Below are 13,697 nucleotides of genomic sequence, written 5' to 3' on the forward strand. Positions count from 1 at the left end.
GTAGTAAATCAATACCAAAGCAAACAGTTTGAAATTACTTTAGACACTCAATTGAAAACCCTTTTATGACAAAATTACTTAAACTTGAGAAAATCTAGCCATGTATAAATGTAGAGGCTGATTTTGTAATTTGTAACATATTTTCCATTCATCCAGGTGAGAAGTATTCTTGGTCTTGCCGATCTGTTGGTTACTATGGCGACGAACCTTGCCAAGATGCAGCATTCTCTCAGGATGGTTCTCTTTTAGCTGTTGCTTACGACCAGGTGCGATTTGTTTGCAAAACTTGTTGAATCTGCTGTTAACTTTCTAAGGTTCCAAAAATTAATAAATACAAACTATGTTTCTGTTCACCAAATTTGAGAGAATGGTGTTATTGTTTAACCTCTGTAATCTAACATATTTGTTGTTGTTTTTCTGTTGTAGACTATTACTTTATGGAGTCCTGAGACAAATGAACTTAGAAAAACTCTGACTTTACCTTACCCGGATGATGAAGTGAAGTAAGTTGCTATCTCTTTGTAATTTTACATTGTTCACCGGGACATGCATTAGACTTCTTCTCCTTCATGTTCATGAAAAACAAAAAAACATTAGGAAGTAAAAGCTCAAGATAGCTGCTACTAAACTACTATAAATCATAGTTTGCAATATTTTTCCTGAGCCTGATTGGTTTAAATTGATCATGTGATGTGATCAGACAATAGGGTTCATCCAGCAAAAGATAATGTCGAAATGGATAGAACTCATCTGTAAAATAAACAACATGCATTTGTTTTGTTTACATGACATGTATCTTGTTTGTTACTTTGTCTTGTTTATTTCAACCTTACACCCAATAGATCAAATTGCTGAGCATAAATTTGGGTTTCACTTAAAACTTTCTTGGCGGAAGAAAATTTAGTATTAAGGCAGAAAAACATTAGACTGTTTCTTTGTGTGGACTATCAGTCTCACTGATAGTTTTCCCTTGGAAATCAGAGGTTCTTAAAAACTACAATATAAATAGGCTCAAAGCTTCACTTTTCGGGCTCATATTATTTTGTTTGAAGAACATGAAATTTTTATGGGCCAACTTTCACTCAATAGTCTTTCAACAGAAGCACTATATTATTTAGAGAAACATTTAAAATACCATTTGGGAGTTGCAAAATAAGCTGTTGTTCAAGAAATCAAGAACTTAAGGTAGAATGATAGTAGTAAATCTGTGAAAATCCAAAGGGAAGTTAGTTTCTATTAGAGCTATTTTCATGCCAGTGCTTTTGATAACTGGAATCTAGCATACAACTGCTTTGTTGGTCTAGTTATTCGTTACAGCAGTTATATTGTTGATATTACTGTGGCCCTATCGAAGCTCACAGCAGTTGTCAATACTGTTTTGAGTCAAACAGGTGCCAAGAAAAACATTTTCCATATGGTCGCTTAGTGGAATTCTTTCTGTACCACTTTTAGCATTACCCAGGAAAATAACAGCTTCTTCTAATGTCAATAAAAAATTTGTTACTCAAGTAGGTGTTTCTGGAAACAGAGTTTAAGTTCAAGAGGACACATTCAATGATTTTTATTAGGGGATTCTATTCTTTTAGTCTGTTTCTGTTTTGGAGACCACTGATTACTGTCACAATAATTGACAATTAGATTATGAGCTTAACATTTCTATTGCATTAATCTATCATGCATAGAAATCGGCAGCATATAATCTAATTGTTTTTGCATAAATCTACTAGTTGTTCAAAACTTAGCAACAACACAGGTTCACGTTTTTATTGAACAATGATATAAATAGGTCATGCCACGTGCTACTCACTCTACTCACTAGTGAGTAGCATAGCCAATAGTGATAGAACGCTAGTAGATTTATACTAATTATTATTGTAACTGACAGCAATGTGAAGTGCAGTTGTTACGTTGGCTGGTAGTTTAGAGTTTGCTTGTTTCACTCACATTTAAGTTATTTAATTTTTCCTCCTCCACTGATCTTGTATTTTTGATTTCATTTCATGATCAGGAGAATCAAGTTTGGCACCAACAGTTCTTCACAATATTTAATCTCCATCACTAACCAGTACCTTACTGTGTGGAATCTTCTGTCTTGTTCAGGTCAGTCAAATGAAAGTCATCTTGAAAGTTAAGGTTATTGATTTTTGTGCATAGATGAAATTAATAATAGTAGGTATCATTATTTTACATTTGGTTCACTAGCTGCATTTTGATTGGCTGGGAGCACTCTACATTGATTACTAAAGCATGACATCATGATATAAATTTTGGAAATTATGGGATTTATTAAGATGTACATGTATAGAAAGAGCATGATGTAAAATGCCTACTCACCAAAAATCAGCATCTTATTGCAATTTGGGGATGAGATATTAGCAACATTGTGCTCCGATGACTCCATACCAATTCCTTCTAAATTTACCTCAGTTCTAGACGTTTAGCATTAAGGTCTCCACAATGAAAAATGCCTACTTGCCAAATATCAGCGTCTTATTAATATTTGCAATTTGGGGATGAGATAGAAGCAACATTATTCTCCAATTACTCCATACAAATCCTTCTAATTTTGCCTTAGTTCCATACGATTGGAACGGAGGCAAAATAAGAAGGCAGCAGCTAACCCAAACCTTGGCACTGCTAATTTTTGCAATTAGACTCCACCTATTTGATATTGCAACTTTGACGTTACCCATGATGTTACGTGACTGAGGTCTTGTCACTGTTGTGATGTGTGACCACTTTCAAGGCCTCTACATCTCTAGATGAAGAACAGCTAGGCAGTGTAACACCAGGCAATGCTTTGTTTAGCTACTCTCGGAATGACTAAAAACTTTGTATCATGGAATTGTGAGATACATTCCAGTAAACATGTCACACCGTGCAGTGTTTCAAAAATGTGTTGCCCAACTGCCCAAGTCATTGTGCAAAGTTTATGTTCAAAGCTGTTGCCTAACAGAAGCCAAGTAGCCTGGGGCGCCCAAGAAAATGCTCTGGATATCACATTGTTTGCAGAAGCACCTAACACTTCACATGTTGGGCTCCTGACTTCTCGGCTTCTCTTCTTTGGCCGTGTGGGCTCCTTGGTTCTACCTTTTACTCAAACACCATGAGCTGAGCGTTTATTTGTAAACAAAAGTGCAGTACTGTCTATCCTTCAATTTAACCGTTTGCTGTTCATTTTGCTTTTTAGTTTGGTGGAGCGTGGAAGCCCCAGTGTCATGCCTGGCCACTGATCCACAGTCAAATCTGTTTTGCGCCTTTGTTGCGTTTAATAGAAAGAAATCACACTGTAAGTTACATGTCAAGTTATGTTGTTCGACATTTGTGATTTGATAATACTACTGAGTGCTCGTTCATTTCTTTGATGCAAGTGAACTTTCAAAAGGTACCCACATTTAATACAAAAAATAACAGCACCATAGGAAAGTCCTTTCAGAAGCTTTCATCTGAATGTTGGCACTCTGCGATTTCATCCACATACTCAAAAGTTAGAATCGACCCGTTTAACCAGAAACTCCCTTGTTCAACATAATAAACAGCATCACAGGAAAGTACTGCTCAAGAGCTTTCATTTGAATGGTGAAACTTAACAATCTGATTTGCTGACTAGAAAGCATGAGCCACCTTGTATAGCATAATAAACAGCACCACAGGAAAGTATTGCTCAGTAGCTGTCATTTGAATGATGAAACTTAACAATTTGATCTACTGACTAGAAAGCTTGAGCCACCTTGTACAGCATAAAAACAGCACCACAGGAAAGTACTGCTGAGTAGCTTTTACATTTCACATTCTGACCAACCTAACGTTTACACTGTAATAAACAGTACAACAAGAAAGTACTGGTCAACAGCTTTTATTTGAATGAAAACACGTGACGATTTCCTCTAAATATTGACACAGTATATAGTACAGCTCGATAGCTTTCCCTTGAATGGTCAAGCTCTTACGCATTCATTCGTTCGTGCGTGCGTGCGTGCGTGCGTGCGTGCATGCGTTCGTTCAGCCACACTGCACTGACTCAATCTTAACACCGTTTTGTGAGAGAGAAAATACACATTTCTTTCAGTATACATTTTCGACCCAGCTTGTCCTCGTCCTGTGGCCGTGCAGCCGTGTGTATCTAAGAAGACGGACATCATGTGTGCAGGTTTTGATCCTGCAAGCGTGGTGTGCAGTGGAACACATGACGAAAAGATTAAAATGTCTAAACTTTACTTCTTAACTCAGAAGCAGGTTTGTTGGTTTTGTTGTACATGTAATGATGCAAAGTCATGTTTTTGTTTCGAGGTTTGTCGATAAAATTGTTGAGATGCGCTCTAAATTGTTCTTCAGTAGTTGAACGGATGTGATTACTTTGGGCTGGGAGCAAAAACCACACTGGCAATGAAAAGTAACCTGTTCAAAATTGGCAAAATATGCGTTAAACTGTTGTCTTGTTGTCGATAGGAGCTTTTTACTCTGGATTGTGGGGAACCAACAAGCGAAGAGAACAACTCTGCAACACAGGTGAATGTGAGTTTTGTGTCTTGTCAAGAACAGTTTTATCACCTTCTCACTGAAGGCAGGCTGAACCTGGCTGAAAAACGATGAAATGAAGGGAAAGATGATCAACCCAGTAGTACAGTTTGATAAATTTACTTCATTTCCTCGACAAGGGAACACGACTTGGATTGACCAGTTTCAGGTTCTACGGAGATTCTGCTGTAATATCTGACCTTTTCATATTTGAATATTGTGGCCCTATCGAAGCTCACAGCAGTTTTTAGTACTGTTTTGAGTCAAACAGGTGCCTAGAAAAACATTTTCCATATGGTCGCTTAGTGGAATTATTTCTGTACCACTTGAGCATTACCCAGGAAAATAACACGTAACCAGAAATTAAACTCCCTAACCTTAATTCTCAGTAATAATAATGAGCAAATACTTATAAAGCGCAACATATCCTAACAGTTCACGGCATTTTACAATACTTGGAAATAAGAAAAATAGAAGAAATTACAAATTAAATTTATAGAACATTGATAAAAGAAATCACCCAAATGACATTGATACAGTCGAACCTCCCCTTGCGACCACCTCTTGTAAGCGACCACCTTTCTTGAGCTACCACTTTTCGAAAATACCGAATTTTCCCCAGCCAAATCACTATAGTTGGAACCTCTCATAAGCGACCACTTCTCGTAGGCGACTGCGACCACTTTTAGAGATGACAGTTTGTAATTTTCTTTCGTTTTTAACCTGCCGTAAGCGACCACTTGTCACATACTCGACAAAAGTCCTCATATGATTATCTATCCCCTGTCAGGAGTTGGACAATTTGCCTTTGTAACATCACATGTACATTCTTGGATAGTTCAAGAGGACATGAATGTCACAATCGGAGGTACCGGGTGTCTCGAAATAGACTTGTCCCTTTCGCCGTATTAGGTATATTTATTGTGGCTACTAAACCTCTGCAGTCACCTTATGCTAATGAGTTCAAAATTTAGACCCCTTGTGGTCTGACCTCTCGCAAGCGACTATCTAGGCTTGACATTCTGGGTGGTCGCTCACGAGAGGTTTGACTGTAGTGCTTAGTTTCTTTTTTGTTTTGTTTTGTGGTTATTACTTGCTAAAAACGTTTTACCATGTTCCCACTCAATTGCTTTGTTGTAGGTGTCAGTGGCTGGCCCGTCTGATCAACAATCCGAGTTCTTAAAGATTTTTGGACAAGCTGGTCCAAGTAGTAAGTTCAAGAGAAATCTGTCTTTTGCAAAACTAAACTTTACGTAGCTTTATTTTTATTCTTTCTTACTTTAACACTTCGCTCTGTTGCCTGGATCTTTTAAAATCTCCTTCTGTTTCAGAGGATGAATCTACATCTTTGAATCGCGGTGGAAAAGGCGTCAAAGGAACTCCATCGATTGCTGTTGTGAAACAGGTGCAATTGTAGATGTTGCTATTTTAGGCATATTATGACACTGGGGGTCACGCTTGTTGTCACGCTATTTTAAGTAAGGTTTTTTTTCTGTCACGCCAGTCGTGCCATGTGACAGAATTTAGTAGCTTTCAACTTTCTCTCTCTTGGCTAATTTTGTCGTGCTAGGTAACGCTGTTTGGGTGATTCTTTCACGCTAGTTACATGGGGCGCTTTCCATTCGACCAAAAATTCCGGAAATTCCGGGTTTAGGAGTGAATGGAACAGACATTTTCCGGAATTTCATTCCGAAATTTTGGGTGTACCTCGCGAGGTTGGCCTAAAATTCCGGAAAATCGGAATAACCGGAAAATTCCGTTCCATTCGACCATTCCTGCTCGCGCCCAGTTTCTCAGAGCCCGGAAATCGAACTCAACATGGCTTCCAATTCTTCTGCTCAATATCAGTGTTCCGCTTGTTATTATGCGACAGATGACTTGAATGTTCTTCTGCACCACTTTTGCACCGGAGCCACGGCGAACTTTCGTAAGTAGTGTGAAAATGCATACAAGCTACGCGCAATGTCTTAAATTAATGTGATAGAGAGGTATCGTGCCCTCTAAGTAGTCGCGGACTCGGTTTAAATTTCTACGCATGTAGGAGCTACCCACACTGAACAGCGTTATGTCGTCGTCCTCGTCCAATTCTTCGTTTATTTCAACTTCATAGTCGTCGAGCAACTCTAAAGCAAGTAAAATAGACAAAGAGTCCGCCATTTTTTGATTCCCCTGTTTATTTGGTATTTTCGCACGAAAATTGGTACGTGATGGACTGGGACGGCTTGGTTCAAACCAACCGGAAAATACTGTTCCATTCGTCACATGGAATACTCGAAATTTCATTCCGGAATTTTTGGTCGAATGGAAAGCGCCCATGATTTTGTCGTGCTTGGTCACGTAATTTTCTGCTAATCTGTCAAGTGTCACGCTAGTGATTTCTCGCTCGCTAGGTCACACTATTTTAGGGAATAGACCATAAACCTTAGTAGCCAATACTGAGCTTACTTGCAGGCATTCGCTTTGCAGATGATACAGACGCCATCACATGTGCTTCCCTCTGTTACGTCTCTATGTTCGTCATTTCTCCAATCATTTCTGGTCAGCAAGCATACCTCCTCACAAAGGTAGGTTACGCGATTAGTGAACTGTTTTTTGCAGAAACTATTTCGGGAGATTGTTAATATATTTGCTTAAACCTTACTTAGGGAAGAGCAAGATGATGATGATGACGAAGCAAGTGAAAGCGAAGGTATGTTGTATTATTTTTTTTTTATTTTTTATTTTTATTTTGTTAGTTAGCTTTGATGCCACAGCAATGCAACTCAATAGCAATTGTAGATGTCGAACGTCTAGGAGCCTTCCTAAAACATGTAGATTGATAGGCAAGCCACTTTATGTCCTCAGCGTGTGTGTTTGTGAAGGAAAGCGATGTTTTTTTAACTTGTGGCTTCTGAAGATTGAAATTAAATAGAAGAAAGACCTTACCCAACTGGGAGCTGGTCATATTGAGTTCGTAATATACCCGTGAATGATGAATAAATGATTATGAATATATGAAACATATATTTGAACTGCGGGTGACAGATCAAATAGAAGAAAGATCCTCGCAGTTACTACGCAACTTAAGCAGTTGCGAAAAGAAAGCCTGCAAAAAATTCAGGCTTGAACAGAATTCGAACCCATGACCTCTGCGATACCGGTGCAGTGTTCTACCAACTGAGCTATCAAGCCAACTGGGAGCTGGTAATATTGTGAGTTTGTAATATACCCGTGAAGGGTGAATAAATGAATGTAAATATATGAAACATATATTTGAACTGCAGCTGACAGATTAAGTAGAAGAAAGACCCTGGCAGTTATTTGTACAACTTAAGCAGTTGCGAAAAGAATATGACCAGCTCCCAGTTGGCCTGATAGCTCGGTTGGTAGAGCACTGCAGCGGTATAGCAGAGGTCATGGGTTGAAATCCCATTCAAGCCTGAATTTTTTTTTTTTTTTTTTAGGCTTTCTTTTCGCAACTACTTAAGCTGTGTAAATAACTGCGAGGATGTTTCTTCTATTTAATCTGTCACCCGCAGTTAAAATATATGTTTCATATATTCATATTAAAGATTGAAATTGCAAATACATTCAATTGTTTTTCAGACGAAGCGATGGATGTGGATGAAGATGACAGTGATTCAGAAACAGTTCGCGCAACCGAAGGAGTGTTAGAGAGACTTGACAGTACTGCAACTAAGAGACAACAGCTTAACGATACAGACAATTCTTATTTAGACAGTGTGAATTTTAGCTGGCTTAAAGATTACTTCAAGTGATACGAACATGAAACACAAGATTAGGACAGCAAAGATGGAAGGGAGCCGATGGTAGACTGTGAACACGTGATGATGATGACAATTCTACAACTTGCAGAGCGAAACTTTCAGTTGGGAAATTAAGACTGCGCGGTACGAAGCTTGGCTCTGTGATTAAAGTAATACGGTAATTCTTCATGAATATTTTGATGGTGAACTGTAGTTTGGTTTTGCGTGGTTGTCAAGTAACTAAGGCTGAAAGAGACTGAAAAACATTCGAATTAAACTTGTCAGGTAAAAGATAGAAGATTGGCAAAGTTAGTTTATAAATTGATACAAGTTATCATTTATTTAAAGTTATTGAATCTTCGTGCGTCAGATGAAACGAGATGAGGATTAACATTTTATATCACTGTCAATATACGCGCATTCCAAATTAGTGTAAAACGTTTTGTAAATAAACTATAACATCTTTTATTTTCTTGGTGTTTCGTTGGTGGTAGCTACGGAGGCAGCGTTAACGAACTTTTCACTTGAAAATACAAATTCACGGTATTTGAACTATTATTTGATTAACTTGTACAATGTGGCCGAACTATCCAGGTAGCGTATTGCTTGCAACGGTGTTGAGGCCATGAAAGAAAATTAAAAATTCACTTGTGCTCATGTGCTCGCTTTCTCTTCCGTGAAGAAAGCGAGTTTAAAAATTTGGTCATTTCACGTTGTCGTTTTTCAGAGGACGGCAAAGAAATGTACCAAAATGCACAACGTACTTGCAGAGCGATTGTTTTTGCATATAAAATCGAAAGTAATTGTGAGGTTCTCGTTGTCGCTGTTGTCGTTCCGCTCCGTTCAAAGCCTCGTACATTTTTACATGAAAAAAAAAATAGTGGTTTGGTCAGGCTATCCGCAAAATTTTTTAAATAAACCTTCCGATACCCATTATATCCCATCTACTGAGATGGTGTTTCAAACTTTTTTTATCATATTCAGAAACCTTGTTGATGGCAAAAAGCCTACACCTTGTGCAAACGAAACCATACTACAATAATCATGGCCAGGGGGTGTGGGAGGGAGTATTTAACAGTCTCTTTTTGAAAACACCTTTTTTTTTTTTTCAATAATCATTAGCATTAGAATGTCGTAAAAATAATCTTCCTTTTAAGTATGGCTCATACTTTTTTAAAGTAAATTTCCTTTGCAATATTTTATTCATTCCGTTTTTGACTTTGCCACTTCCTGAGCCAAAGTTTATTTGTTGCCCTTTTATTAATGTTCCTTCCTATCCAAATGCACCTGTGTATTTTTTTTAATTAATATTAGCTTTTCACACTCTTCCCTTCCTATTTTTATGTTAGGACGAGAGCAATGCGCGCCCACAAGGGAGCTTTGACGTGTTTTATAGCTCACATCTCATCCGCTCTGCTCTGTTAGAGCGGTTTTCAATGGAGTGTCTAAAGTAATTTTGCGTTCCCTTTGGTTTTGCTTTACTACGCTCTGTGATTGGTTGGCAAAACTCGCGCCACTTTCTCAACCAATGACAAACAAAACCAAAACCAATCGTGCCTCGCTCGTAAACGTTTTCCCGCGCTTGGTGCCGGTTACAGGTATTTGCTTCGAATTCTGATTGGTTCATTGTGCTGTTTACGTCTGTTGCGAATAACCAGAGTGTTTGTTACGACATATTCATTTAAAAACTGCTAGCTTTAAATAAATGACTTTTATTCTCATAAATTTCGCGCATTATATTGCCCCGATAAGCTAAACACGGCCTGCGGCTCTTACGTTTTCGCTCAGAAGAAATAATTAACATATGTTTGTACCCACCTTAAACAAAAATATATCTTTTTTCATTTGCTCTTTGTTTGCCGGGATTTAATTTAAACAGCCTTCAAATTTGCCTTTAATTTAGCTATATGTGTTACCCATCTGTTGATTTTAGGTTGATAAAATTATTCGGTCACTCATAAGTGTCTTAAGTTCTCATTGTGTAGTTTTCCGACAGTTTTATCGTTCATAGAAAATTCAACTTGCCTCCTTCGTATTCAGGCTTTTTCGCTATATGTTTTCGTAAAAGGCGCTTTGTTTGAAGCCGCTAAGCAGAACGAAGCGAATGCGCCTTTGCTGTAAACTACAAACTTTAGTTCCTTAAATTTTACCAGTCATCTCTAATTCGATAGCTTCCTGCTTAAGGCCACCTGTAATCTTGTTTTGTCTCTTTATACCAACTCCATTTCCATTTGTGTCGTGTGAAACTCTGTTTCTACGCTTTCGCTTTTTAACGGGAACAACTTTTCTCAGTAACTCAAAAAGCCCCGCGCGAAATTGCTTTTTCATGTAAAAGTAAATGACAGGTTTTAGCGCACAAGGTAAAAAAATCGAGTAGGTCGCTAACAAAGCAGCTTGCCTCGGTAGTTCCATTCCGACAGTGGCGAGTAGAAATATTAATAACATAGGAAACCAGCAAAGAAGCACCATTATAACAACTGAAAAGAGAGTCCTGGCAGAGTGGATTTCTTCCGACGCGATGGACGGCGTTGACAGCGAGAAGGGTTTAGTTCGCTTGTTTATTTTGATGACCTGCCGCACTTTCACAAAGGAAGCAATTATGACCGCAACAGGGAGGCCGATGACCAAAAGGGTAAAAACTGCGGCGTAGGACAAACTAGATTGGAAGTATATAAAACACATTGCGTTGCCCGGGAGGAAGATGAAATCGCCCCAACCCACGAACGGCGGAAACGTGCACTTGGTAGCGAAAACCCAAATGGCGAACAACATCCACGCAATATTTTTCTTCTTGAAAATGGTCATGTATCTTAAAAGATTCGTTATTAGAAAATACCGGCTGATACTTATTGTTGCAAGAGTTATTATTGAAACTGTTAGGAGCAGACATGAAGCGTAAGCGACAACGGAACAGAGAGCTTCCCCTCCAATCCATCTTCCTGTTAACAGAACAACAAAAGCGAACGGCACGCAGAGAGTCGTTGCTAGCAAATCGACGAAGATCACGTTTAGAAGCAGTAGATTGTGCCAAGTTCGCAGACGAGAGCTTGTGTACATGATGAAACACGAAAACGTATTTCCAGTCGTCGAAACGAGAAAAATAAATCCCAGAACAATTGTTTCAATAGCCACAAGATAACTTGGTCTTTGCTGCAAGTCTCTTGTCGCTTTCCATTCGCTCGAGTTAATAAACATGGTATATCCACGAGACAGAATTCGTGTGCTCTTCGCCTCCTATTAATATCTAGTCAGAGTTTCCGCAAAGCGATGTAAAATCCGTTCAATATGTTCTTTTTACCGTTATAATTCCGTTAACCGTGGAGAAGGCACTTAACCTGTCAGCCTTCTGAGTTAAAGGAACAGCTTTCTTCGATGTCCTTATTCGCGCGCACGGCCGAAATTTCCTGAGAAGCCGTTTTAGTATGTTGGCTCCACAGCCGTCAAAACCTGTTCGTTTAAAAAGCTTTCGAAGGATTGCCCACTCACTCTTTCATCAGCCTTTTCAATTTGTCAGTATTAATGGCAGGGAATATCAACCTAATAGACAAAATTCGATGTAAATGGAGTGCAAATGACGCAAGCGAATGCGATATTAATCATGGTCAGCTTCGTCACAAAAACGTTGCTGTTTGGATATCAATTTTATGAAGGACGCATAAAGAGCGATCTTTTTAATTAACCCTCTATTTGAGCATACGTAATTTCGCAAAAGCAGCTGTTTCAACAATTTTTTACTTAAGGTTATTTATCTAGAAACTGTTTGATAGACAGCTGATATTGTTCTCGGGACAAAGTTGACATTCGCGATTTTTTTTAAAAAATTTCAATAGCCGTGCTAGGTAATAACCTAAAAATTTGCATGCTGCTTCACTTGCTAATGGAGCAACGTTGCTTATAGTTCCCGCACGGCTATATCCCAGGCCCTCACGGATCATTTGTAAGGCCAATTCGTTTCGGTGGCGTACCGACCACGTGACCCAAACAGAAAGACAAAGAGAAGCCTAGGAACTAGCAAGGAGCAACGCAAATCAGCTATTGATGGCTTTTTAAAGGCGGAGGGATCACAGGGAGCTATGGGAGATGTAAGGACGAGACCGCGAGAGAAATCCTTTAGTGAGATGGCAATTGGGACGAATTGGCAATTCGGGAACTGATAACGATGGGAACGAATGGACAAATGAAAGTCAATCTTCTTCCCTACCACTATTTTTTGAAAGTTCTACTTATGAGATGGCATGTTTGCTTTTTTGTATATCAGTTTTGAAATCTTGATGTCTGATATCAGAGAACATATGAAGAGCTTGGAAATCAATTTTAAAACCTGATCAGGGTTTTGCAAATGTGGCGCTTCTATCAAAAAGATTTCACCTTGACCTAATAATCTGTGGGATGTAAAAGAACCCACACACTGTTCGAAAAGAGTAGGCGATGTAGTGCCCGGTGTGGTGGCCTATTTCTATCATGTGTGGGTTAGGTGGGTGGGTGGGTGGGTGCGTGAGATCAACGTATGGACTGATAGCGGCTGCCGGTGGTACCTTTACATACTGACATCCGATCACACCCCACAAAAGAATTGTTAGCGGCCATAAGACTATATGATATGTACAGTATATAAACACAATACCATTACAACTGAACAGCAAGAGGAAATGTCTGTTGCCCGGCGTCCGAGTATCTCATTTCGGTAAAAAGCTATACAAGAAATCCGTCCTAGGCTAATGCCTATTTCACATCCGGCTGTATGAAAGATGACTCTCCTTGAAAACAAAATCGTACACGAAAGCAGACTAGCCTGCGAACAGCAGACGTATTTCCGAGGGAGAGAAGCAATTCATAAATATCTACGCCGACATAGAAATTAATTTTTTGGTAGATTGTAAGCAGGAAGTCACAGCATGCATGATCTACCGACAAATGGGAGCTAAAACTGCAATTACGACCGTGTGAAAGTTTGTTTTTCAGACTCGGCCTTAAGCGAAGAAACTACACTTACACTGCCATATTAATGTAATTTATTTGAGTGAAGCTATACACATAGCGTTCTTCATCTGAATCTGATGTGAACTTAGTAGCATGTATCTCATAGTGAAATTTATGTGCGGCATGCACACAATCAGTTTGGCCCTTTTTACAAAACAAACAGGACGTTCCAACATGTCAAAGCCTGATTGGTTCATTTCAGACAGTTGAGTGTCAGTCGAAGTTGGAGCAGTACGTTTATCTTTCCATCTCGAACCAATACTTGTTTTAAAGCCGATTTTGTTATAAAATTAGTTGTTTCCTCTGAAATAAATAAAAAACTGGACAGCAACCTTTTTCCTAAATATTACAGGTGCCTCAAAAGGAAATCATAGTCAATGAGCTTGTATTCGATGACTGCACTAAAAAGCTGTTCCGCATCCGAAAGAGAATGTTGAATTTCTCCCTAAAAGT

At 38.8% G+C, this 13,697-nt stretch overlaps 2 protein-coding genes and 2 non-coding genes across 4 annotated transcripts in view; 3 read left to right on the forward strand and 1 right to left on the reverse strand.

Moving 5' to 3' along the window:
* LOC146461630 (WD repeat-containing protein 75-like) overlaps window positions 1-8,732 on the forward strand; it is a 22,611-nt gene extending 13,879 nt beyond the window's left edge. The window contains exons 16-26 of the mRNA XM_085086645.1: window positions 157-266; window positions 427-503; window positions 2,009-2,100; window positions 3,191-3,289; window positions 4,070-4,236; window positions 4,450-4,509; window positions 5,659-5,728; window positions 5,850-5,923; window positions 6,985-7,082; window positions 7,164-7,207; window positions 8,104-8,732. Of these exons, the coding sequence (XP_084942771.1) occupies window positions 157-266; window positions 427-503; window positions 2,009-2,100; window positions 3,191-3,289; window positions 4,070-4,236; window positions 4,450-4,509; window positions 5,659-5,728; window positions 5,850-5,923; window positions 6,985-7,082; window positions 7,164-7,207; window positions 8,104-8,276 (1,064 nt within the window). The 3' untranslated portion in view covers window positions 8,277-8,732. The remainder of the gene's footprint in view (window positions 1-156; window positions 267-426; window positions 504-2,008; window positions 2,101-3,190; window positions 3,290-4,069; window positions 4,237-4,449; window positions 4,510-5,658; window positions 5,729-5,849; window positions 5,924-6,984; window positions 7,083-7,163; window positions 7,208-8,103) is intronic.
* On the forward strand, window positions 1,338-1,475 carry LOC146461631 (small nucleolar RNA SNORA16B/SNORA16A family). Its single transcript, XR_014857374.1, has one exon. It is a non-coding gene; the product is annotated as a small nucleolar RNA SNORA16B/SNORA16A family (small nucleolar RNA).
* LOC146461632 (small nucleolar RNA SNORA16B/SNORA16A family) lies at window positions 4,736-4,872 on the forward strand. The gene has a single exon (XR_014857375.1). It is a non-coding gene; the product is annotated as a small nucleolar RNA SNORA16B/SNORA16A family (small nucleolar RNA).
* Window positions 8,733-9,456: 724 nt separating the features above from the next.
* LOC146461633 (melanopsin-like) lies at window positions 9,457-11,967 on the reverse strand. The gene has a single exon (XM_085086618.1). It carries the CDS (start codon window positions 11,457-11,459, stop codon window positions 10,404-10,406), a length of 1,056 nt encoding a protein of 351 aa, XP_084942744.1. The 5' UTR covers window positions 11,460-11,967; the 3' UTR covers window positions 9,457-10,403.
* Window positions 11,968-13,697: the final 1,730 nt, after the last annotated feature.

This window comes from Pavona decussata, unplaced genomic scaffold (genome assembly GCF_977016875.1).
Source record: "Pavona decussata unplaced genomic scaffold, jaPavDecu1.1 SCAFFOLD_195, whole genome shotgun sequence".
NCBI classification, from domain to species: Eukaryota; Metazoa; Cnidaria; class Anthozoa; order Scleractinia; family Agariciidae; genus Pavona; species Pavona decussata.

Excerpts from the sequence above, each read along its gene's own strand:
- LOC146461633 (XM_085086618.1), bottom strand. The coding sequence starts at position 11,459 with ATGTTTATTAACTCGAGCGAATGGAAAGCGACAAGAGACTTGCAGCAA.